Source organism: Haliaeetus albicilla, chromosome 14, assembly GCF_947461875.1.
Source record: "Haliaeetus albicilla chromosome 14, bHalAlb1.1, whole genome shotgun sequence".
NCBI lineage: Eukaryota > Metazoa > Chordata > Aves > Accipitriformes > Accipitridae > Haliaeetus > Haliaeetus albicilla.
The window spans coordinates 32,618,888-32,643,712 of NC_091496.1; the positions used below are offsets into that span (position 1 = coordinate 32,618,888).

The 24,825-nt window shown below is 43.0% G+C and overlaps 2 protein-coding genes across 7 annotated transcripts in view; one reads left to right on the forward strand and one right to left on the reverse strand.

Moving 5' to 3' along the window:
- PPHLN1 (periphilin 1) overlaps positions 1-948 on the forward strand; it is a 71,304-nt gene extending 70,356 nt beyond the window's left edge. For all 5 annotated transcript variants that reach the window (XM_069802206.1, XM_069802207.1, XM_069802208.1 and 2 more), the window contains one exon: positions 355-948. In XM_069802206.1, the coding sequence (XP_069658307.1) occupies positions 355-564 (210 nt within the window). In that variant the 3' untranslated portion in view covers positions 565-948. The remainder of the gene's footprint in view (positions 1-354) is intronic.
- A 4,938-nt stretch (positions 949-5,886) lies between these two features.
- The window catches only part of PRICKLE1 (prickle planar cell polarity protein 1), a 65,993-nt gene continuing 47,054 nt past the window's right edge, over positions 5,887-24,825 (reverse strand). Inside the window, exons 1-8 of one of the 2 annotated variants that reach the window (XM_069802210.1) lie at positions 20,913-21,120; positions 15,327-15,506; positions 12,920-13,033; positions 11,954-12,091; positions 11,273-11,476; positions 10,520-10,706; positions 9,518-10,381; positions 5,887-8,165 (exon numbers count right to left, since the gene is read on the reverse strand). In XM_069802210.1, the coding sequence (XP_069658311.1) occupies positions 7,309-8,165; positions 9,518-10,381; positions 10,520-10,706; positions 11,273-11,476; positions 11,954-12,091; positions 12,920-13,033; positions 15,327-15,458 (2,496 nt within the window). In that variant the 5' untranslated portion in view covers positions 15,459-15,506; positions 20,913-21,120 and the 3' untranslated portion in view covers positions 5,887-7,308. Of the gene's footprint in view, positions 8,166-9,517; positions 10,382-10,519; positions 10,707-11,272; positions 11,477-11,953; positions 12,092-12,919; positions 13,034-15,326; positions 15,507-20,912; positions 21,121-24,825 lie in introns of those variants that run through there. The other variant, XM_069802209.1, reaches the window with a different exon arrangement.

Consider the following 24,825-nt stretch of genomic DNA (forward strand, 5'->3'; position numbering starts at 1 on the left):
GATGCCACAGTTAAATTAATTTTGCATATATTTGCAATGAAAATCTGGTTTAGCATTTGCACTTTGCCATTATTCATTAAATATTGCTGCAAAAGGAACTTAATCTCTCTTTAAGGCATTTCTTCCAATAAGAGTTATTTCTTGTATCCAGATAGTTCTGAACTAGTTACATCTGTGTTAGCGCGGGTCAGAAGAGAAGAAAAGGCAAATACATCTTGGAGTTGAAACTTGTGTTAAATCCAATATTCTTTGTTTGGGTTGGATCTGCAGTAGCACCTAATTCAATGAGGGCTGTTGGTGTGTTAATGTAAAGAGTCTTGCATTTAATCACTTTCTAAAATGTGTTCTTTCTAGGTCTACAGACAAGACTGTGAAACCTTTGGCATGGTAGTGAAGATGCTAATTGATAAAGATCCATCATTAGAGAAGTCCATTCAGTTTGCCCTGAGGCAGAATTTACATGAAATAGGTGAGCGATGCATTGAAGAACTCAAACATTTCATTGCTCAGTACGATGCTGCCAATCAAGATCTATCAGAATCCTTCAAAGAGGGCTCATACTAAGGACAAAAATACCCTTTCAGATCCTCTGCATTGTGTATGCCATAATACATAAATCTGTTTTCTGCGGGGAAAGAGGAGATCTTGTTGGAGATTTGAACCCAAGGCCTGCGCTCCTTTGCAGTAGCTCAGGTGACTATATCTTGTTCACTGTGGTCTCCACAATTGTATTCTTCCTACCTGTACTTGTTGACATATATTCCTTTCAAAGGATGTTCTTTTCAAAAATGCTGTAAAGTGACAAACTATTTTTGAAACCTTTACACAGTTACCTAGGAAAAAATGTTCAGTCCAATGTATGTACACTTACGTTTTGATGTTTATAAGTGTAACTTCAAACACTGTATTTTTTATTAAAATAACAAGAAGCAGTTCTTCATTCCTCAACTTAAGCAGAAATATGTCTTGTTTTCATATACACTATAGGAAGGGAAGACTTGCAAAATTGGTTGCAACTATGATTTATTTATTATAGTTTAATTTTAAACTTCAGATTAATTCTGTATAATTACACTAGGTGTTATCTCCAGTCTCTGACTGCCAGAGCAACTCAAACTACTTGATATAAGAAGTGCTGTATTTTTGTTCTAATTGCAGGTTCTGCAAATGCCTTTTAAATCTTGGTGTTTTCCATATCATGAGTCATTCACTAGCAAGCAATATTATGTAGGATGAATTCCAGGTTTTGTTACTATTTGCTACTAAACGTTTCCTTTGTTATGTTTTTGACTACACCTTCCAGAGTGTAACTGCAGGCAGCCATTGAGCAGGGAAAGGTCCCTTCTCCTACTCTCTCCCTCTCCCCCCTTACGCCTTCTCACCACTTGTCATCCATCAGTTCTAACAATTAGGAGGCTGTGTGTAGTCTTTATTTCTGGCATCAAGAATGAGCAGGAATTTGGGGTGGCAAAGTGGGGCAAGGAAAGCGAGCACGACCATCTCTGTAGTAATTCCAAGTTGCTTTGGATTAGGTGTAACGTGAAATTGAACCCTAAGACCCCAAATTCATCATCATTTCAACCCTAGGTGATTCTGGGTAATATCTGGCACCACTTTTGACCTGGTAGAGGGACTTGTAGTTGGGGAACAGTGGTTGAGGGAGAGTCAAGAGGCTGCCAATGCTACATGATTACTTGTCAGAGATGAAAAATATTTAGGACTCATTGATGGTATCCTGACTATTGGACTGTGTACAGCTTTACATTTAATAAGGTACTGGTTTTTATGAATGTTTTAGGAAAGGGATAATTTGAGTCATAATCACAAACAGGTAAGTGTAAGCACGATTGTTTTGTATACATTTGCATTTAGAAACACTTGAAACTCTGTAAAAGGACTCTAATGACCAAAGCTCACCATTTCCCAAGTGCACAGTATTTTAAAATTAAGTGTCATTGAATTCAGCCCCCTTAACAAGGTAGCTTCTCCGATTTCATCAGAATGGTGTGCAGAAAAGTAAATGAAATAGCAATGATTTTGCATGTACAAGGTACTGTATGTATCACAGCATCTTACACATGCAAATCTTGATACGGTATATTAAATATATATTACATCAGGTTCCCGAGGTGCCTGATTAGTTTTTATGTCGGTAGGGTGTGGTTTTGTAGTTGGCTTTTGTTGGTTTCTAAGAGTTCACGTTGTTCAAAGGAGATGACCTGCACCTTACCTTGTTGGCACCTGGGATTGTGTGGGCTGCACAGTGAGTGGGAATCAGCTCACAGATCCTACAGGATGCTAATTTGGGGAGGGAGAGGGGGGAAGAGGCAACCTGTTGTGGCACAGTAGCTGTACCTGACCCGCCCCTTCTGGCAACAACCTGGTTTACCGAGATCAGTCATGAAACCACAGGCAAAGTCTTCCCTGAGGCAGAAGTGTAACTACGGTGCTTCACTACTTGTCTACAGGACCCAGAGCCTTCAGGGTGTTACGTCAGAGTTTCTGCTCTGGGTTAGAAATGCTAATGAAAAAAATACTGAAATTGTGTTTAATATATTTTTGACTAAAAATGTCCATTATTACTGTACAGTTTGTTAGGGGTCTCCTTTGTTAGAAGCCTGATTACATTTACTATGATAAAAGTATCTGATTTTTCAAGTGTTCTTCTGCAAAGTAAGACCTAAGCTTACAATCACAGAATATCTGGAGTTGGAAGGGACCCATAATTAAACCATATGACTAAGAGTGTTGTCTAGACTCTCCTTGAACCCTGACAGGCTTGGAACTGCGACCGCTTCCCTGGGGAGCCTGTTCCAGCGACCGACCACCCTCTCAGCAAAGAACCTTTTCCTAACGTCCAAGCTGAACTATCCCTGACGCAGCTTCATTCCATCTCCTCGTGTCCTGTCGCTGGTCACCAGAGAGGAGATCAGCACCTGCCCCTCCGCTGCCCACCGTGGGGAAGGTGTAGACTGCGATGAGGTCACCCTTCAGCGATGAGGTCACCCCTCAGCCTTCCCTTCTCCAAGGTGAACAAGCCAAGTGACCTCAGCCCCTCCTCGTAAGTCTTGCCTCTGACCATTTTGGTGACCCTCCTGTGGAGAAGGACGGAGTAACTTGTGACCCCGTTTTCTGTGCAAGGTTTCCTCTTTTGATGAGGATAATGTATTGCCCTAGTATTTCTCACCATCATGAAGGTTGTACTGGTTTTGGCTGTGATAGAGTTAATTTTCTTCATAGTAGCTGGTATGGGGCTGTGCTTTGGATTTGTGCTGGAAACAGTGTCGATAACCCCAGGATGTTTCCGTCACCGCTGAGCAGTGCTCACCCAGAGCCAAGGGCTTTTCTGCTTCTCCCCCCACCCCACCAGCGAGGAGGCTGGGGGGTGGGCACAAGGGGTTGGGGGGGACACACAGCCGGGACAGCCGACCCCGACTGACCCAAGGGAGATCCCAGACCATAGGATGTCATGATCAGCAATAACATGGCTGGGGTTGGAGAAGTTTTTTGGGGCTGCTGTTGCTCAGGGACTAGCTAGGTATTGGTTGGCTGATGGAGAGTAACTGGTTTTTTTTTATCACTTAGTGGTTTGGTTTTTTTGTTTGGTTTGGTTTGGGTTTTTTACTTATTAAACTGTCTTTATCTCAACCCATGAGTTTTCTTACTTTAACCCTTCTGAGATGAGAGACCCCCATCCCCCTGGGCAGGTAGTGAGTGAGCAGCTGCGTGATGCTTAGGTGCCTACCAGGGTATAAGCTCCACTTGGACTCTAGGTGCTTCTTCTAATAACACAAAACAGAATTTACAGCTTTGGTGACTGTATCTGAGTCTTGTGCTGGTAGCATACGCTGTATCCCATACCCTTCACTTCATATATAAAGGTGGAAAAACCAATTAGACACATTTCTCACAAGAAGTATCAAAAATAATGAAGTAGAAATTGTTTATGTCAAGCTGAAAAAACTAAAAGTTGTTTAGCCATCTTTAAACTTAGTGTCTAATTTTTAAAGTGGATAAAAATACAAGTTGACCCATCTTTCATTAAGTGTGCTTACAAGTACCTCTTATTCTTCCCCTGACATGAATGTCTCTTAACAGTCCAGTCCGCAGCAAAACGAAGCTTTCTAAATGTTTTTTAATGCTGTTAATGACTTGCGGTCCTGCACCCCAGCGGAGGTAAGGGAGAAGTATGTGCCTCAGAGCATTAGAAAATATCTAAACTAGCTCTGAACAAGCTGCTTAACCACTGGAAGGCAACAACGCTGGAGCACTGCTCCCCTAGGCATCGTGCTGTGCAACCAAACCTTCCTTGGCTGAGCCTGGTCTTGAGGGAAAACAGGTCAGAGCGCCTGCCTCGGGCTGGAAGAATTGACGCTGTTCAGCAGGAGAGCAGCACTACCTACAAGCACTATTGTTTGCACGGACAAACGCGCCTCTCAATTTTTTTTCTGAGTAAAACTGAGTACAAGGAAAGGTCTCTATCTGCTGCCAAAGCTTCCAGCTGAAAAATAATGCTATAAAAGGTGGTGGTGGGAAGTGTCATTACTTATATCACTCATTTTGAAGTACCCCGAGCCTCTGCGGGAGCAGGGAGTTCACAGTGCCCCAGCAATGACATTTAGCCCTCAGTTATCCTTGGGTTTTGTGTAAGGGCAGGGGGAAGAGTTTTAGTTTGAGCTTTAGAGGGAGGTAATGTGAAAGTTAACTCTGAAGATAGTTTGTAAATGAGGCAGTTTAGAGATCTGTGTTGAACAGTTGGGTGTTGGGGTTTTTTTTAAACAAGAAAGTATTAGGAAGCAACTAACAATCTGTGGAGAACTTCTATCATCTAACACTCCCTAAGACATTACACCCTGGGAGAGTACGTACGCACGCTGTATCTCAGGAGATGGTGTAAGATCAGAACTATCGGTGGAGACGTTTCTCCGCGAGACAGTTACTTGCTCCAAAAAGGAGACAGCAGTAGCAAGCAGACAGAGCGTTTTGTTTCTGAGGATCCTGGTTCCCTGCATTTGGAAATGCGGGTAAGAATGGAAGGTCCCAATCATTGTTTGAGCATCCTGGGCAAAGTATTAACAAGTCGGCATCTCTCCTCAAGTCCTGGAAGTCCTGGCAGTCTGGGGGTTGTAAGACACTTAAGCACAAGAGGCATTTGGCTGCTAGGGAAGCAAACGCTGCCTGAGCCACCAGAGCAGCCCGCCAGCTGGAAGCATCCCATGAGCCGCCCATTGGCCCACACGATGTAGCACGGTATTACTTTGATCAGCTTTTATGTACACAAGACTTGTTTGTACTAGAAGAGTGGCTTATATGGTGAATACCACCTCTGGGAGTAAAGGATCATTTGCTTATTTTACCCTGAAAAATACAAGCAAGTAACTGCTAGTTTGGTTTAGCCTTAGCAATAGCTTCGTTTTCTTTGGTGTAAGCCAATACTCGTGTGTGTCCATTCCCTCCCCTTCTTCTAGCTGCTTTTATTTCCAAACTTCTACATCCTCAAGAAGGGCAAGCTTAGTTCAATTTACCAGGCTTTTTTAGTAAGAAGCATCTGTTATTTCATTAATTACCTTCCTTCAGGTGGTCAGAAAGCCAATGGCTTTAGCATTTACTATCTTAATTGGTGGATGTCACTGTTAATTCAAGTAACAGATTTCTGCCCTTTATCTAAAAAACTGGAAGAAGTTTATTGTAACTTAAAATAGCTCCTACTCCTCATATGAGTTCAAGGCAACTTCTGGGATGACCTACTACTTCATAGGTTTTTGCCCGCTTGCCTTCTACAACCACCCAGCATTTCTCTTCCTTTATGTAAGTGAACTTCAGAAACTATTTTTGGACAAGGAGTGGAACAATAATTTAAAAAAAAAAAATCCACAACCACAGGAGTTGCATATTTGTTGTACTGATATATTCCAGGCTTGTGTGGTTTTTACATTTATATAGTTTACATTTTGCTTGACCCATAAATAACACTTGCAAGATTAAGAGGGCCATAGTTTAGAGAGTATTTACATAGCCCCACCATGCATACAGAGCTTTTAATACCTAGTAGACAAAATTAAGCTGTTTTGCACTAAACATTTTTCAATATTTTTCAACTTAAAACCCCTGACTAAAATACAAGCAATATTTCCTCCATAATGCTGCTGTTAAATCCCTAACAAATCTAGTTTGATATTGTAACAAACTTCTTCAAATTCAGGGATATAAAAATATTCAGCTTTTAAAATTTTAACTGTACAATATGTACATTAGTATTTGCACTGTTAAATTATGAATACATTTAAGCCTATGAAATACTACATTATAAATATCAATGTTTTTTGATTTAGAATTGCAGCTAATACATTTTAAAACCTGGATAATGCATTTGAAAAGACACAATTCTGGAGCCTAATCCTTTAAGCCCTTATGAAAGTATTTGTTACGTAAGTAGATTCATTGACTTAAATGGGGTTACATGCCTGAGCAAAGGACTCCAGCAGTTGTACCTCTCTCTCTTTCACTGCTGGGGGGTGGGGGGCACAGCCTAAAAACCATCATCATGTGTTGGCAGCTAAATCCAATTCCAGCAGCTCAATTAATATCTTCCTTTAAACAAGCACAAAAAAACCCCCCAACCCTTACAGAGGGATGGCATTCTTAAAAAGCTGCGGAAGGAAAAACATGAAAGTTAAACATATAAACCATTTACGGCTGCTTTAGGATACATCAAGGCCTCAAGCATTTCAGCTCCCACATTCTGATTTTTGCCTCCTTAATAGCGGACTCTTTGGAAAAGGAGCGTTTTCCCAAATTAAAAAAAATAATCCAGTTTTTGTAAGGAAACTTCAAGGAGGAAGAGTGAGCTTTATCAATGAAGAAAGGGCATAGTACAGAGCCTTCTTTTTCTTGGTGGTTAAGAGGAAAAAGTCAAAGATCACCCTGCGTGGGTATAGCTACAGCACAGGACTGACAATTGTATTTATTGATCTTTGTTGAATCCCCTCTCTCAGATAATTCAACATAGGTGAATAGCGAGCATACAATAAAATGTCTACAAAACGTCTGTATCAAGAACTGCAGTAACAGTATTTTGACAGCTGAAACATATTATGTAAACCTAGCAATATCTGAGCAGATCATCATTCGGCATGGTGACATTTCTGAATGTTACTTGTACAATGTAAACTCTGGCAGGGTTATCATTTACACTGGCAAAGCATTAAGAACCTTAGCAACTTGCCTAAGTACAATTATTAATATAAAAAGATGTGGTTCAGACTGGAGCTACGGAGTTGACTGGTCTTCCCAACTGTTAAAAACAAATTAAGAAATGATGCAATTTTTTCCTTTGTGTCCCCTCTTCTTCTTTGATTTGGTTGTCCTTTGTCCAAACTGAGAACTAGATAACGCAGTAGTTGGACCAGAAAGGTCATCTGTATAGTACGGATATCTCAGTGATCGTGGCTGTGGAATTGGCTGTCCTAGAAAATATCCTTCCTCTTCAGAATCCGATGACGAGGATGAAGTTGAACACCAGGAGTCATCTTCGTCACCATACAATCCAAAAAATTTATCAACCACCTGATTCCGCAGTGCATAATCAGACCTAGTATGGGCATATTGTCCGTACAGCTCCGCATTTTGAATATATGCCCGAATCTCACGTGAGCTTCTATTTTGAATAAATTTTTCATGATCCTGAGGGGAGTAATAACGAAATCTCTCTCTTGGAGAGCATCTTCTTTCTGTGGCCAAGTTAAGTGCATTATCTGAACGAGACTTCCTACTTCTTCTACGATGATGAGAAGGCCGATTTCCACGCTCTTCAAAATGGTAAACGCGCCTACGTGTCCTTTCACTCATTGGAGGCTGACGTATTTCAACATTCTCGTAACTTCCATTATCAATAACGTCATCCGAAAACTTCACTTGCTGCGGTCTAGACTGGGATTTAGATCTTCTTAGTACAGGCATATGCACTGGCTTTTCCTCTGGCAAGACCTTTTCCTGACACAACTCTGAGCTCAGGCTCTTCAAGGACTCTGTGCTCCGGTGGAGCATTGAAGAATTCAGAGTTCCCATGTTGCTCATTTTCTCACAGTCCTCTACCTCCAGTTCTTGGAAAGTTTGCAAAGAGTAGAGAGATGGCCGTGGCTTGCCTTCTCCATCCATTGAAGCCCCTGCAGTGGGAATGGAGACAGGAGGAAAAGAAAATGAGAGGACTATCAGAGAGATAAGTATTGTAAGAAAACAGTAAACATTTCAGTAAAGCAGACCTTATTAGTGGGTTTTGGAACTATTACCAAAAGGACTAGCTTCACAGAAGAACAAGCTTTGTTTTGACTTAAAATGTTTAAGTATTAGCTCTGATTACCAAAGAATTAGCTAACATTAGGACATCAAGAGCGGAAGAAATTTAATGAGTTTAAAAATTGTAAACGCATACAACTAAGCCTCTAAGAAAAAAGAATTACTTAAAATTATTCTACAGTCCATGCTTGCCATTTTTAAGGCTAAATATTTCATGTTTCTGGTATCACTTAATTCAGTATTCCAGCTGTTGCTACAGGAAAGCTAGGCTTAGTGCCTTGCAAAGAAGGATCCTTATCCTCCAAAAATCAGCAGCAGTAAGCTCGCCTGCTTTACTCCCGGTTTGTGTCCGATGACCCTTCGCTTCCACAACAGCAATGTCCTCTGCCCTGTGACCTTCCCAGGTGCAATACCTCTAGTTCCTCCTCCTCCTCCTGTGCCCCCTGAACCAAACTCCCCTCATTAGTTCCTTCATTACTGCTTGCGCAATGGAGCATGGGGTCAGGCCTGAGCTACACGAGTAGCTACAATAATTCAGGTTACAGAAAGAAAGGAATGGAGATGAGGATAGGACAACTTTTAAAATGGGTCTCTCATACCTAACTCCCAGGTTTGGGTTTTTTGTAGGGAAATAGGAAAGGAAGGTTAACGCACACACACATGCACACACTTGGCATATCTGACTTTTATCCCTTTGGCTAATTTCAATCACGTTTGACAAGGAGGTTCACAAAAGTGGATTATCAGTTTCTCCTTAGTCAATGGAGAAAGATAATCTCATAAATCTCATTTCCTAAGGCTAAGAAGTTTATGATCCTTTCAGATTTTCTACATATTTTTACAAGCAAATCAGGAAATTACCTAAAGTGTTTTGCAGATTATCTTTAATATTATCCTAGTATGTAATGCAACTTCTTGTACTTAAGGTATGGAAAAAAAAAATCATCTTCATTTGCTTAAAGCGGTGGTTTGTATATAACAAATGGATAGTTCAAGACCATTCTTACTCTGTTTAACATTATGGATTTTTTTTTTGTTACAAGCAAAGGAAAGGGAATTCAGAAGGAAAGGAGAAGAATTTAAATAGAATTTGAGTAGCAGAAATGTAGTCTTGTGGAAGAATATGTGCTTAGAAATTACAGACACAAAAAGTTCAAAATACTCCAACACGCATGCTTTGGTGGACCTCTCCATCAAAACCAGTCAATTTTTCCCCCGTTACCTGTTATGTTGGACAAAGCCAAAGAATCCATTGAGTCTCGAACACTTTGCTCTTGCTGTTTCAGGTCAGACAAACATTCAAGCGAACCTCCATACCATGGAGTTTGGTCGTGTTTGTATCCTGACGCCCCGTGTTCCATGTCTAGCTCCTGGATTTTCCTGCTGCTGGCAGGGCCTGGGTGGCTGCCATAGGCAGAGTCACCCAAGCCATCTTGTGACTGGGCCCAGTACATGTCTGACTGATACTTCTTACTTGCTAGGCTTGGATTATTTTTTTTCAAGTCCAACTTGCTCTTGACCATGCTGTCAGAAATCCAGTGTTCACTTGATCTAATGTCTACTTCAGCAGGCTGCTGGAAGAGGCTTTTATCACCAAACTTCAGAAGAAGTTGAGTCATGTAGTCTTCGTGTTCAGCCCATTCTTCAGGGTCTTCAGGCATTTCCTGCTCTACTCTTCCTTTCCAGAAGTCTTCGTTAACAAAGCTTGCCTCTTCCCTTGAAAGGCTTAAGTCATCCAGCTTACGAGAAAGAGTATCGTCAGCATTGCCTGAAAGGCCAGGAAATTTGTAATTGAGGGCCGGTGAGAGGAGGAGAGACTGGCGGCACTGGTCGGCTGACCGGCTGCTTTTTCCCATGCGAACGCTCCTCCTGGAATCTCTAGATCGAGCAGACTGAAATGCAGAATCGGAAGAGTCGGAGGCATGAACGTCCTCTCCCAAGCTGCAGGTTTTTGAACAGTAAATCTGCCCTTGCTTTGGAAGGAAAGGGCAGCCAAGCAAAGAGGTCTTGCACTGAGCACAAGAAAAGCAAGTCTCCGTGGCATGCCAGTGCTGTCCATCATAGGTCATCTGAGCATGGTCAACACCTGGAAAGGGAGAAAAACCAATGCTTTGGGTTTCTCAGAAAAATCACTTGCAGAATCCACACTTCTGGAATGTGAAATAATTTCATAAATTGGCTTTCCCTTATTTATAAGTTTAATGCTTAAAAAGGACATACTTACCAATGTGTTCCCCACAGGTCTCACAGTATTCCGCATAGAGAGATTCAAAACAGTTACAGCAGAATGGTCGCCCATCCTTCATGATATATCTCTGTCCACCCAGGATTGTTTCACACTCGAGGCAACAGAAGTGCTTCATGTGCCAGTGGCGACCCTCAGCTTCTGTACACTCATCAGCAAAAATGATCTTTTCACAGATAAAAAGTAAACTTTTAGTTAAGTGGCCAAAACCTCACCTTGTGAGTTGAAGCATACAAAATACCCTAATTGTGCAGTTCGCATGCTAAACTTATTTTTATTTAGCTGCCTTTTGAATACAAAGATAGAAACAACACTCTCCCACAGCGACTGCAGCACTCTGACCTTTTCTATAACAAAAAAAAAAAACAAAAACAAAACAAAAAAGAAAAAATGTATTGGGTTTTTTTTCTCTTTAAAAAGGTAACATAAGAACTCAACCATTAAAGAAGCTGCTATCAGGATGATATTTTGGAGTACTTGTACAGATCCGTTTTCTAATTCAATCTACAAGATTCAGTTCTAAATACAAACAGGCACGTGCTTTCTAAATACCGTCACATTGCTTGTAATATTGCCAATTTGACAAGAAATGAAACACCTCAGCCTTCAAACATATCTATGTAGCGGAGTCCTGACTTCCTAAATGAATGCAGCTGAAGTTAGTAATTGCCCAAGTGATGCAGTTTGTTAACAACAGGAGTGTAGATTGGCTGTAAAATGTGAATTATTTACCTCATCGCAGGCTGAACATCGAGGTTTGAGAAGTTCAGCGTGGTGCCTGCCACAGTGAATTTTCCCATCTTGGTAGAAGTAGATAAGGTCAACGAGCAGCTCGTTACATGTGAAGCACACAAAACATGAGGGATGCCAGCACACACCAGGCCCAGCTCTTGAGGCAAAAACTGCAACTTCACCGCCGTTTACTTTTGTACCACACTAGGAACAAAACCAGAAAGTGAACACGCTTACCATCCCAAACTACTAGCTTCTAGCATTTAAACTAAATTAAAACACCAAACCCAATATGCAGGTTTTATTCCAAAATTCTGACAAGAGGGAAAAAAATATTCTCAATTCTGGTCTAGACAAACCCTTTGTGAATACAAGTTTATTTTATACATAACAACACTTTTTAAGCATATGCCTGGTTTTGACCTGTAATTGCTTTAGTATGAGTCAGCAACAGGGTTTTTTGGGTAGGAAATATATCAAAGATTCAGTTCATTCTCTGTATCAAAGGTTGTGTTTTGCTTAAGCAAGCACTACCTTCTTTCTATTTACATGCATTTTCAAAAATACTCTTTTTTTTTGGTGTTCCAACATAGACAGAGATAAGCTTACACATAATATTGAGATACTGCAAGTTTTACATTATTCAGCCCGCTAGCTGGCTTGTGGCACCAGTAGTATTACCTGTTCACAAACCGCATGCATCACTGCTCTTGAGAGTAGTTTAATAGTGCCCCGGCCGAGTGCCTCCTTTTTGCGCTGAGAACTGAACATCTGCAGTTCCTTCTTTTCTTCTTCACTTAAAGACTGGCAGTATCTCACCTTCCAGTGAAAATGCAGGAGAACTTATTTTAGATACTGAGCTTTTAAAGTAACAGATTAATAAGTAAGTGCCTATATGCAAGCAACTCATCAGGTGTGCTGGCAATCATTAAACTTTTCCAACTTGTCTTCTCTACCGTCTTAACGTTTAGCTAATATGGCATAATACAAAAGTAGCACAGAGAGGGATTTTGCATTACAGGATAAAAACCCCACCATACTAAACTAAGAAGTTGTCTAGGCAAGAAATAAGATTTTAAAAAGCCAAACCAAAACCTGCTGCCATCCTAAAATAATGGAACGGACCTAAATCAGCCATAACGTCGTCCTTTAGATTTATGGTTAAGTGCCCACAACTAAGTATTGCAGTATACACAAGATCTTAAGTATTGACACCCCCGCCCCCTTCCCTTACAAAGAGCTTGTTTGTTATTTCCACTTCTACTCCAAATTACACTGCATATCTGAGATGCAAACCTTTTACTATCACAAAGCATCCTTTTTGTGTGCTACAATGCAATTCCAGGAATTTGTAGGTTCCTGGTAATTGGTGGGTGGCTGCAAACACTATAAAACCAACTTGTGTTAAGTTTATTGCAGTGACACCAGCCTCCCTAACAAGCAAAGGCAGTGTCCTTCCAGACAGCTCTTATCTGCACACAAGCCAACCGGACAGCTAAACAATGGACTCAGTGTACACACCGTGCTGCTTTATAGGTCAGATGCCACGGTTTAGGCCTGTAATAAATACACGGGTAGGCAATTCTCCACGTAAAAGCCGCCAGGGAGACCTAAGCCCTGACGGTGCATCCTAAATTGTGTATTTACCTCATTATCGTGGGGTGGCAGCTGATAGAGAAGTTGTTTAATTCGGTGTTTCTCTCCAGGGCTGTTAACGTAAGGGACCTTCTCCTCTGGCAAGCAGGCGAAATACAGCTGGACCTGACCAGGAGGAACGCAGAGTTCAGACCGAGGGACACGCATCACCCAAGCACCGCAACCGTCCTGCAGCTACTGTTTTATCTCGGGTCTCGTTTACGAAGGAAGAAGGTTACGCTACATTAGACCTGTGACAGGGTTTCTGCTGGAAATACGAGACCCAGATGAACCAGCTCAGCAAACCTGAATTGTCTCTGATAAAACTAGCACCCAGCTGCTGAATTGCTTTTCTGGAATGCAATTTGCAGTGACAATTAGGGGGGTATCATAAATTATGCACATTTAATGTTCTCATTATTCCCACCCCCTTCAGGGCTGGTCAACAACCCGGTGGAAATTCCAAGTTTCCCCTCTGCAATTTACCACACAAGGCATGAAGCTTTCCAGAAAACAGCCACTATATAAACAAATTTAATTTGCTCTCTGCATTTTACACATTGTTGAGACAAAAGCTGTTTTGTAGTCTCCTGCTGATCAGGTTCACCCAAAGCATCAGCTTTCATTGCTTCCATGTGGGCTTTGGTAAGAAGGTGGAAACATCCTTCCCTTGGGAGGAGGCTGGATCCAGCCACATTTCAATCAGATGCAAATTAACTACAAAATTTTCACAGGCTGCATGTTTTTGATAAAGAAGTCAATATTAGGTGTACACACCTAACAATCTTCACTCTTTTTTTTTCGGAAGAAAATTATGACAGGAAAGCTGTAATGAACACTATGACAAAGCCCAATGGCAAAAAATATTTTTGTGGAACAGCTACAGATTTATTGTTTTTCCTATGCAGTTTCCAGCTTGTCACGAGGCCTGGGGCTGTAAATAAGAGCTGACTATTGGCAAAAATATTACTTGCCATCCAGATTGAAATAACGCTCAGGTCAACAGCTTATTACTGTGCAAGACTGATGAAAAAGCAGCAGTAATCAGTCACTTGACTCAGGAAGCAATCAAAATTATATGAGAAAGGTTGTACGAAACATGACTTGGTCTTCATTTAACCAAAATTTAAACATCAGAAGTCTACTGTAAGCTCACTTACTACTGACTGTATTTCAAGAAGCTGCAGGAAAAGATAACAACATGCAGTAAGAAGTGAAGCTTTAAAAGGTACTTTACACCCTTTTCTCAAGTTTATTGCACTGTTCTCAAAATAAGTCATTCTTCTTGGGAAAAAAAATCTTCAGTGAGTTTAAGCTAGCTGGATTATGAGGATATTTTAGGGCATTTAATTGTGCTGGCAGAACGTTAGCTTGCTGTTTGCCTTAAGGTCTGATTCATCAGGATTCTTATATATGCTTAAGTAAGCGATAAAAAGAGTTTCCCTAAAAATAGCGCATTATTTGCCATTCCTGCTGACATGTTACTTTATTCATGATTAAGAAAATCTCTGCATAGCAAAAAGGAGACATCTTCTGCACCTTTATAACTATGGACTGTATTAGCTTGCCAGCTGAAGGAGGCTTGCTCTGCCTCTGTTAGCAGATGCTACAAAGCCACTCTGTCCATTTAACACTCAAGTCTGAGATCTGGATATTACTGAGTACACAGCTTCAGCACAATCATCAAGTAAATATAGCAATAAATCAAGCAATATTATCAAGTAAATGAACACCATGAGAGGTTCATTTTGATCTCCCACAGCAACTTGCTCATCAGTAATTTCACTTTTATTTCCATTACCATGATGTTATAAAGAAGAAAGAGGAGAGGGGAAGGAACAGCCCAACCAACCCATGAGTTTCGGTTCCAGAGATCGTACAAGAGAAATCCTGGCATGAACAAATGGCAGGCATACAACTATTTAAACAAGCGTAAAATATATTACTACTTGTCACAGTGACAGAACACTTGCATTTATGTGCGCTGTAGTAACATAGATGTTCTAGATGTCAAATGCCTAATTATTTAAAGAGTTGTACAAGTGCAGTGAGGTACTGGCCAAGTAGCACAATGCCACAAGGTATGCTATGAGCTTTAATTTAACCTAATAACATATTTCAAAGAGAAAGCAAATTTCTATGCTGCTTTTAGACTTGAGAATACATACCTCTGTGGCACACATTCACTGAAAAATATTGACTGGGAACCTTGTTTTGGAACCTAAAACTCCTCGGTGTTGAGGATTTTAAGCTCCCTAAACACAGCCTCATTAGAATAGGAAACAAAACAAGAAGAGTTCTAGACAAATTTAAGTTTTCTACATTATAAGAATTTAATTAGACTTGTAGAGGCAGCGTATCACTCCCTTAGACAGTCCTTACAAGGCTTATTTTAAAAATGCAGAAGCACAGTTGATACCTGCTCTGGTCTGAGGCCTGGGGGTACCCAGGCATATTCTTCCAAGGCACAGCCAGAGTCATCATCCGATGTGGAGCTTCGCTGACACCCAAAAACGAGATTGTTGGCTTTGGGCTCCATCTCCAGTGGCATAAGTGTGAAGCGTTAAATATTTCAGCTGCACCTCATCAAGCAATTGATCTGGAGAAAGAGATTAGCAGAGCTTTAATACACTTGAACATGCAACAACTAATTATCAGTGTAAATGATCTTACAACAGTTCAGTATTCCTTGTGTTGCCCAGAACAATAAATGATTGAAGCATCATTACAACTTGCTACAAGCAATTCAAAAGTGCTTAAGAGAGCTATAAAAATAAAACTACTCAAGAAAAAGAAAACTAGACACACACTACCACGTTTGGCAACCACAATGTATTTCAATATTAACGCTTGTCATCTTTTACACTTCTGCTTGTTTCACATCACAGGTTATATGTAGGTGTACCTAGGAAAGACTCATTGAGCAGATACCAACAAAAGGAATGAGCTCTTAAGCTCAACCCGAGCTCTTCCAGAAGTCATTACTACCACCAATCTAGTAACACAAAAGACATGACAACCGCTTGTCAAAAACTAAAGAAATTGTTGCGAAAAGACGGTTGTGCAAGTAGCATCCTGTTTTTCACAAGGTAGGCACAGAGCAGTGAGCGTCTGCTGGATTCCTCCGAGAACTCTGTTTTAGCTGTATCAGAGCGGAAGGGCGTTGGTCCAGTTAAATATCTGAAAGCCAATTAGGCCAGATTAGGCTCTGTAAAATACATCATGATTGTTCTGTTAATTTAAAACCCTACAGGGAGATGCTTCTGTTGATTCATGAAGCCTGCAAAGCTTAATATCAGTGGGATCATTTTGAGTCACAACTGGCAAAGAAGGCTCTCACCAACATCTGTAGCGTTCCGCAGTAGAAAGCTTATTAAGATAAGTATCTTACATTAATTCTAGCAGAAGTTCTTAGGAAATTCAGACCAGGAATTTCAGTGAAATACAGATGATCAAAAGCAAAGAGGATGTACCCTACCATGACAGACATCCTGACCACTGGGGTTAGAAACAAGCTTGCTTTTACAGTACCACATTACACACCAGCTGTGCCTTCCCCATTTTTGGCAATTCTTTCACCTATGCATCTAAACACAGATGCCATTTCATCAGTACTAGATCTGAGCTGTAGAAAATTTTAATCTCCTTGACATATAACCTTGCTGGTGGGTCTTAAAGGGGAGAGCAATCTAAAAACTGCTGGTGGGTCCCACATTACATTGCCAGTCTCATCACCACCATATTAGAGAAAATAAGTTGCTGCTAGGTCACAGGTGGTAGAAAGATTTAAGACCGCATACCCAAGTATTCTGCTAGTTACTCAACAGGAGTTTCTCCTCCTTCAAGCATGAGGCACTGGTTAGTGCCAGGCTCTGTTGATTCAGTACGTAAACCCAAACCTGCTCCATAAAAAGTGGCCACATGCATCCAAAGCTACAAACTCAGTGAAATGACGATATTCAGTATTACACAGTCTATCAATCCCCATTTTCAATACGTCTATACATTCTCACACCCAATAAAAAGAGATGGGATTACTTAACTCTTCCGCTGGGTTAGTGCTCCAAAAAATTAGCTTGTTAACTTTACTCCAAAAACTTCTGGTTCAAAAACATATGCACTATTTTTGGTGCACTGCTAAGATGCCAACACACTTCTATTACACTGCATAGCTGCACTGTAGTAAAAGATTCATTTAATACTTGATGGGGCAAGAAAACCTGCCAACCTCCCCTTTGAGAACAGGCTATGTCTACAAAGCTTGTGAGCCATCAGGCAAATTTCTGAAATCTTACTCTAGCTGAACAACTGAAGGTTAGCAAAACAGCTTCCGAGCTTAGCATCACGATGTCACAATCTCTGCCAAGGAAGGTGAGAAAAACCAAACTCAATCCTAAAAGCTCAATCCTATATATTTAAAATAGAAAGACAGACATCCCAGTACATACTGGATCCCTTGAATTAGTTTTCTTCAGAAAAAAATGATAAGACAAATGATACAAAACTGTTTCCCTTCTCCACGTACTAGTGGAAATGAAGTCAAGCATCAGGTATGTTTTTGTTATTGCTTGTGTAAAACTGGGGTATGAGGAAGAAGGGACAGAGGAATACTGTGACACAGTTAAGAACTCGCTCTAGCAAAAAAAGGCAACAGTGCTCACTGTTGCAGATGGATGGGGATGCTCAGGTTGGCAGCTTGTGTCCCGCATCATCTATACCCAATTCTTAAGTGTAAAATCACTATGAGTATCACTGAGAAACCCAAGTCCTTCCAAGATGATCTTAGCAGCAGATGAACTGTTTTACAATTTCCCCTCAGAAAGGGGTAGATATCTGGTTTACAATAATATGCCACTCACTGATACCTAAGCTGCTATTTCAAATTCTTACAGCACTACAACATGAGAACTTGTGTTGGTCAAATTATCACTTTTCAAGAACTGACTCCTGCCCAATAACCCAGGAATAAAAGCAGTCACTAGGTGAAACACCTTCACCAACACTTCATTAGGCAGCCCGACCTCAACCACACCACAGAAAGCAGATCTGAAATGTAATTCAGGCAAAGAGACAGGTTCAGGTGCCAGTCCCCCGGCACTTGAGCAGGGTGTACCCCCAGCTCGCTCACACGACACCCAGCGCTCACAAGCACAAAGGTAATTCAGTAATTGCTTCTTCGTATTGATTGTTCAAAAACCTCTCTCTGTAAGATCAAAGATTAACTTCTCTGACTTACTTTATTCTCTTGAAAGACAAGGAAAAAAAACCAGAATCTGAATGCATGAAGACTTGTTAACCTTTCTGAGGATTTTTGAACACTAAGGCTACATGCTACTTCTACATGGCAAAAAGCAGCGCTGGGTAACGTTGGGATTTCAAGTATAGTGAAGGTACGTAAGTGTGAGAGCGTTGCCTAATTCCAAAGGAAGACAAGGCATTGGTATGAGAGAGAGGCCATGCTGCTTTTCCACGGAGACGGATCCTGCCTGAGTCGCCTCTGACCCATCCATTTCAGACAGAATGCGGTCCAGCTCCAGCAAGAGAAAACCACAGACCCACAGGCCCACTTCCCAGTGACACAGGGCAGGTTGAAAGTATGGCTGGTAGAGAATAAAGGAAAAATACACCTCCCCTCCAACTGTTAAATGCAACTTTACAGTCAGGGTGCTCCTCCCCAGATAAGGCAATTGGAAATGTTTAAAGCGAGGTTCATAAATCTCAATGAACCGAGATTACTCAAAGGACAGCATTCACTTTAAAAGAAAAACGCTTCCGTAGAGCTAATGGTAAGCCAGCTATAAAATGACTGACAGCGCATCATATATCAATATGGTCATGTCACAAATATCATGGTGTTGCTGACAGTGAGGTTTCTAAAACAGCCCAGCTTAACAGCAGGCTATCTGCAGAACTGTTTTAGCAATTGCTTGTTTAGGAGTTCTCCTTCCTCTCCTGCTTAAGTGTAATTTGGTTTGCATTTTAAAACTACAGGGTTCTTCCTCCCTGCCCCCCAACCACACTCATCCTTCAAAGTGATCCGTTTAAAATGATTACATCCTAAGGAGGATTCAAATGAATATAAACAACAGCTGAAAAAATAAATGCTTTCCGAGGGATGAGTAGAAAGGTGGTCTTTCTACTCCTGCCACGACATCTACAAAACACAGCAAGGATGTTTTGTTTTGCTTTCTTAAAAGTCTGTGGAACGTTTTGAGGTTTCGGCTCTGTTCAAATACTGCCTCTCAAAAAAAGCTTCATAGCCTACAAGGAGGTATTTCACTGGCAGCTTGACAAGTATGAATAACATAATTGAATTAAACAGCTAAATTTCATTTAAAAAGAAAAGCAATTAATACCTTTTTTCCACTGATGTATTAAAACAACCGTATTCTGACAGAGTTCTTAGAAGCAAAGACAAACTACGCTCCTAATTACAACAAACCTATTGGTACACAAAATATTAGGGTATCAGACTTGGAGCAAAGCTGTTGCTGAACCCCATATGAAGGTTATCCCCGTGCTAGGATTTCCAGCTCACTGATTATGTTCACCCCTGACCAGATAGAAGAGGTCGTGATTTGTGAGCACAGTTAGACAAACATCTCCTTGCCCATCCCCTGCTGTTTTACTCTGTCCTGCAGGGCAAATTGTTTAACAACTTTTTTGTTAGAAGGCTTGTTAACAAGGCTATAGGGGATACAAGATGCATATCACATGCATCCATTCACAATGAAGGCTCAACGAGTTAAGATTAGCATGGCCAGCCCATTCACCTGCTTATTTAATCCCTGGTGCACGATAACTACATTAGAAGAGCAAGGGTGTAATACAGCAGCAATAAACCACCACAAAATAACTATTAATAATTTAAAAACCATTTCCAATACATCTTACGGGAATGATCAGAAAGCCCCATTCCTTAGCTACAGTACAAATAACCTATTTACGGACAGCTCTGTACTTGGGAAATCTGGGTCTGTAGTCAATGAGCAGCGACTGTTTCAGCTGTTGGGTCCTTCCAGTAACGACCTATCCAGAGCAGGGGGGAAAGGAATGAAGCCTGCGTACTTGTTCATTCAGCAGGCCTTTAGATGGACCCTAGAAGCAAGGACTGTTTTCCCTTCCATTGGCCAGCCCACAAGCACCGACAGAAGAATGAACTGCTTTCCTCCTCTAGCATCCTAACGCAAAGATCACTTTCCCAACTGGAAGCTGGACGATCCTTCTTGGGGTGTTTTCCTTGGACGAGCCATACTGCAAAGACAGGCTACCTGCGTTAACAAAAGGAGGAAGCACGGTGACAAAAGCATCGCCCCACGCCAACACCTCGGATTTGGATGTCTTACGCTCGGCGCTGCGCAGAACACGACCGCAGGCTGCAGTTCAGCGAGAACCAAACCTCTTGCCGAGGAAGCGGTATTCTCACGGATGCTTCCCCCCCCCCCTCTCCTTAAGAGGGTGTACAGATTTAGAAAGAAAGAAATCTTGCCTTTTACAGTCTCCCATTGATTTTTTTTTTTAATTCTATTTTAAACAGCAGCCAGACTTTACTCCAATGTACACATATACTCAGGTTTCACCCCGTCACCTGTTGGCTCCCGAACAACACCCTTCTTTGTTAGGGCTCACAGCCCTCATTTAAGACGAGTTTCCAGAGAAAACACTTCAAGAAAGTGTTCAATAAGTCACAAGACTGGAGTTGTAAAAAAAACCAAACCAAAACAAACCACCAAAAACCCCAAACCAACGAAAAAAACTAACGAAATCCCATGCACAGCCCAGCTTATCCTGACAGACGGGCCGGGACGATGCCTTCTTCAGCAGGCAGAGCTCCTCAGGGATGGCGGCGGGGGGGGATATTTCCCGTCCCGCCCAAGTTTCAAGGACGAGGACGTGACGGTGGGTCAGAGGCTCCCCCAGCCCCCCCCCGGGTCCGAAGGTACCCCGTCCCCCACCCAGCCGCTCCGGCGAAGAGAAGGACCCCCGCCCCCCCAAATTAAATTACCTCTTGACAGCACCGGAACGGCGGCGGAGCCGGGAGAAGCGGCTCAGGAGAGGCGATCCCCGCTGCAGACCCGACCCCGCGCTCCGGCTCTTTTGAACCCAGACCCTTTCCCCGTCCCCCCCCCCCCCCCGGGGGGTCTGTAAGGACGGACAGACCCGCTGAGGCGTCCGCAGCTCCCGGCTCCGCCACGGAGAGCGGCTCCTTTCCCTTCCCTTCCCGGGCAGGTCCGGAGGAGCTGCCAGCGCCAGGCACAGCCCCACAGAGGAAAAAGCGGGGGGTGTGTTGTGGAGGGGGGGGGGGGCTCCTCCTGCCCTGTCCCGCCTGCTGGGAGCCCGGCGGGAGAGCTACCTGCGCCGCCCCCCCCCGCCCTCCTCCTCCTCCTCCTCCTCCCCCGGGGCTGCAAACCGGGGGTGGGGGGTGTGAGCTGCCTCCCCCCGAACGCCGTCCGCCCCTCACCGTTCCTCCGGCGGGCGGGAGGAATTTCTCCCCCCCCCCAGCCATCTTCCCTTCAAAGTGCTGCCCGAGGCGGGGGAGGGAGGGAAGAGGCGGGGGGGGGGGGAGCCCCTCCTGCCACCGACCCCCACGCAGGAAGGGTCGCATCTCGGGGGCAAAGCGGTAAAGACACCCCCCCCACACACACCCCCCACGGGGACCCCTTATCTGGGGGGGCCCCGCCGTGCAGGACGGGGAGACGGGGTACTTCGCAGACACTTATCGCTTCCCTCCAGGAAGGGAATTTGCATGAATTTAAATTCACTCTTCCAAATTTGAATGACTTTGCCCGCGGGGTGCGAAGGGGAGCCGGCCCTGAGGAGTAAAGCCGTTGAGAGAAGCATCCCTGTATCCCCCCCCCATATCCCTGTCCCCATCCCTGTCTCCATCCCTGTCCCCCCCCATATCCCTGTCCCCATCCCTGTCACCCCCCACATCCCTGTCCCCCCCCCCCCCCCATATCCCTGTCCCCACCCAAATCCCTCTTCCCCCCCCCGTGCTCATTAACCATCGCCAGACGCAGCCAGACAGAAAGGCAGGCTGATGGATCCGGACCAAGGCCGGGCTTATCTGATCTCAAGCCGCAAAGCCTATCCTGGGTTAACGACGTGAAAAACCAGCCGATCCCCATCACTAAGCCGACCCTGCCGTGAGATGTGCCCAGAGACCTTGCAGTCACTCGCAGAACCAACCGTGGGTGGACGAACGAGGTCCCGCACGGATCCAACCCCGTGAAATCAAAGCTGCAGTCTGCAGCTCCTGCAGCAGGGGAAATAAAAAAAAAAAAACCAACAAAAAAACCAAACCAAACCCCCAAACCTGCTTAAACTCCAGCAAATTAACCAGCTCCAATCCTTCCACACCCCATTTCCCTTCCATAAGCAGTTTCGCTGGTTGTACCACCTCCGTTCTTAAACTGCTAAGTTGTTTTGAGGTCAAAGTTGGCCTATCACTTGGATGAACTAGAGATTTTGTCAGAGCTTTTGTCAGTGCCGGCTTTACAAGACCCAGACTGTTTCTATTCTGTTTGTTGGACTGAGCAGACCCCATCTGGTGGCCAGCTGAACATCTGCCAACTCCATTCATCATTAATCAAAAATGGAAATGTCAGGAATAATGTTTATTCTTCCCCACTACACGACTGAATTAAATACCAACAATTTGCATATATTGTCTACTCCTTTTCCAGGGGTGCCTGACCTTTTCTCAGTAGTTCCCCGCAGCGAGGGCTCACCGCGTCTGCACAGCACATTGCAAAAAGGAGAATCTCATTTGGGGACTTCTGCAACACAACCAACTCAGCGGCTGCAGATGAGTTTGCAAAGTTTTCCTGACCTAGAGCCTACCGAAGCCAAAGAAGAGACGCTCCCTGACTTTACCGGGTAGTCAAACTGTCCCCGATCTTGCTAACATTTTCCCTGACACTGAAGTGTTTGAGGGCCTACAGAGATAGTTGGCTGCACTGCTCTTTTCTCCCTGGATTTTTCTGGCTTGAGCACAGAAACTACTATATTGTTCTGGGCAATGCACTTACAGATTATCAGGCCAAAAACAACCATTGCGATCTTCTAGCCTGAACTCATGTGGTCATACGATTTTCCTGAAATTACTGTCTGTGTGAACAAAACATTTGATTTTGATTTAAAAGTACCAGCAATGAAAAACCCACTACAACTCCTGTTAAATCCACTATAGCCCTTGTTCAATTGTTTCAAGTAGTCAATCATTTTAAACTTTTTTTTTTTTAAATCTCGGATTGCTGCGTTTCAGTGCTCAAATGCTGGATGGTACCATTCCCTTGAATGTTAGGCTTAAGAACCAGCTATCGTAACTCCCCCCAGGCATTCGCAAATTCTGAAAGTCATTCCTTAACTATCTCCTTTGATTCAGGCTACTTTCCACAAGAACAAATGTGTTGCTATGATTTTTTTTTTTTTTACACAACAAATACGACAGCATACATACTTGTTATCTGAAGCATAAACTATGCTACAGAAGTTGCCTTAAAAAAAAAAAAGCTAAAAAAAGACAGGCACAAACCAACTTGCCCTTTCAGGCATGTTACAAATTCTTGACTGTGGCTGGGTAGAGCTGATCCTTCAAAGAACTGGATGCTTCAAGGGACCTGTAATGGATATAGGTCCTTTTGCCCTAAGGTATTAGCACAAATTTAGCCTAGGTAACAACTTTCCTGTACTACTGACCAGGCCAGGGGTGTTCTTCTGGCCTGTAAGAAATACCCTCAGCTGTATCAGCGTGGTTTCCCAGTTTGCAATTATCCACATCAGGGAACATCCCCTGAGATAACACTGGTAATTGCTACCTTTGTTGGCAGTCACAGAAGAGAGACCAAGGAGCAGAAAACGCATTAACCTCTTGTGCTTCAGAGGCGGCTTCTCTGGGTAAGACAGTGGCATAACACCCACCTCTCAAGCCCAATTAGTTCTGTGGATAAACAGAAGAGTTCATCCTCTACATCATCACCCTTTAATGATCACCACCTCCACTGCAAGAGTTTTAATTAAGGATCATGTCACCTGTTCATTTAAAATAAAAAGTCACGAGTCAGCTATGAAAGGTGAAAGTATGCAGTAAGGTGAATGGAAGCTAGAACAACAACAAAAAAATATCTGAGTAATAATTCTTCTAGACAAGTCAATGAGAAACCTATTCAAAATAAACCAGGTTTCCTGTTTTGAAACAAAACCAACCAATAAAGGTTTTCCATGTTTCCAATCGCACACAAGGAACCCACAGAGCAGGAATTACAACTGCTCCCCAAGGGTTTAGGCACAAATCAAAGCCCACCTAGCGCAGGCGGATCCAGCCCTTCAGGAATCTGAGGGACAACGACCGGACCAGGTACGGTCCTGTCTGCAGGCTACGGTGCAGGGAGCTCTAGGACCTGTTCACAGCACCAAGGTCCTCTCCACCTTCAGTGGTCCCAGGTCTATGCGCCCTTGAGGGAGTGAAGAGGCCAGGCTAAGGGATGCGGTTTCACCAGGGTCTGAACTGATCTACTGGAAAACCCAACCCAGTGAAAAAAACACCAGTTTAGTTCCTTGGATCTGCTGGTGTTAGCACAAGGAAAAAACAGGACCAGCTCCAAGGAGGCTGGACTGCCATGGAGCTGTGGGCTCAGCTGTCCATTTCGCTCCCTCTCTCCTCTGGATGAACAGGGAGTTGGGGGCCTTGCAAACACAAGGGCAAGGGGGTCTTGCTCAGCTGATGCGTAAACGGCCTGACCTCCAAGACCACTTTACGGAACACTCCAATACAAGTGAAATTTAACTACATTCACCTTGGTGCATTCAGATACCCCTGTGGACATTCACCCTCATCTCTAGATATTTGAATGTCTTGTCAAACCTGGCCCTGGGCCTCCTCTCGCAGGTTAAGAGCATCAGTGTGGAAGTAGGTG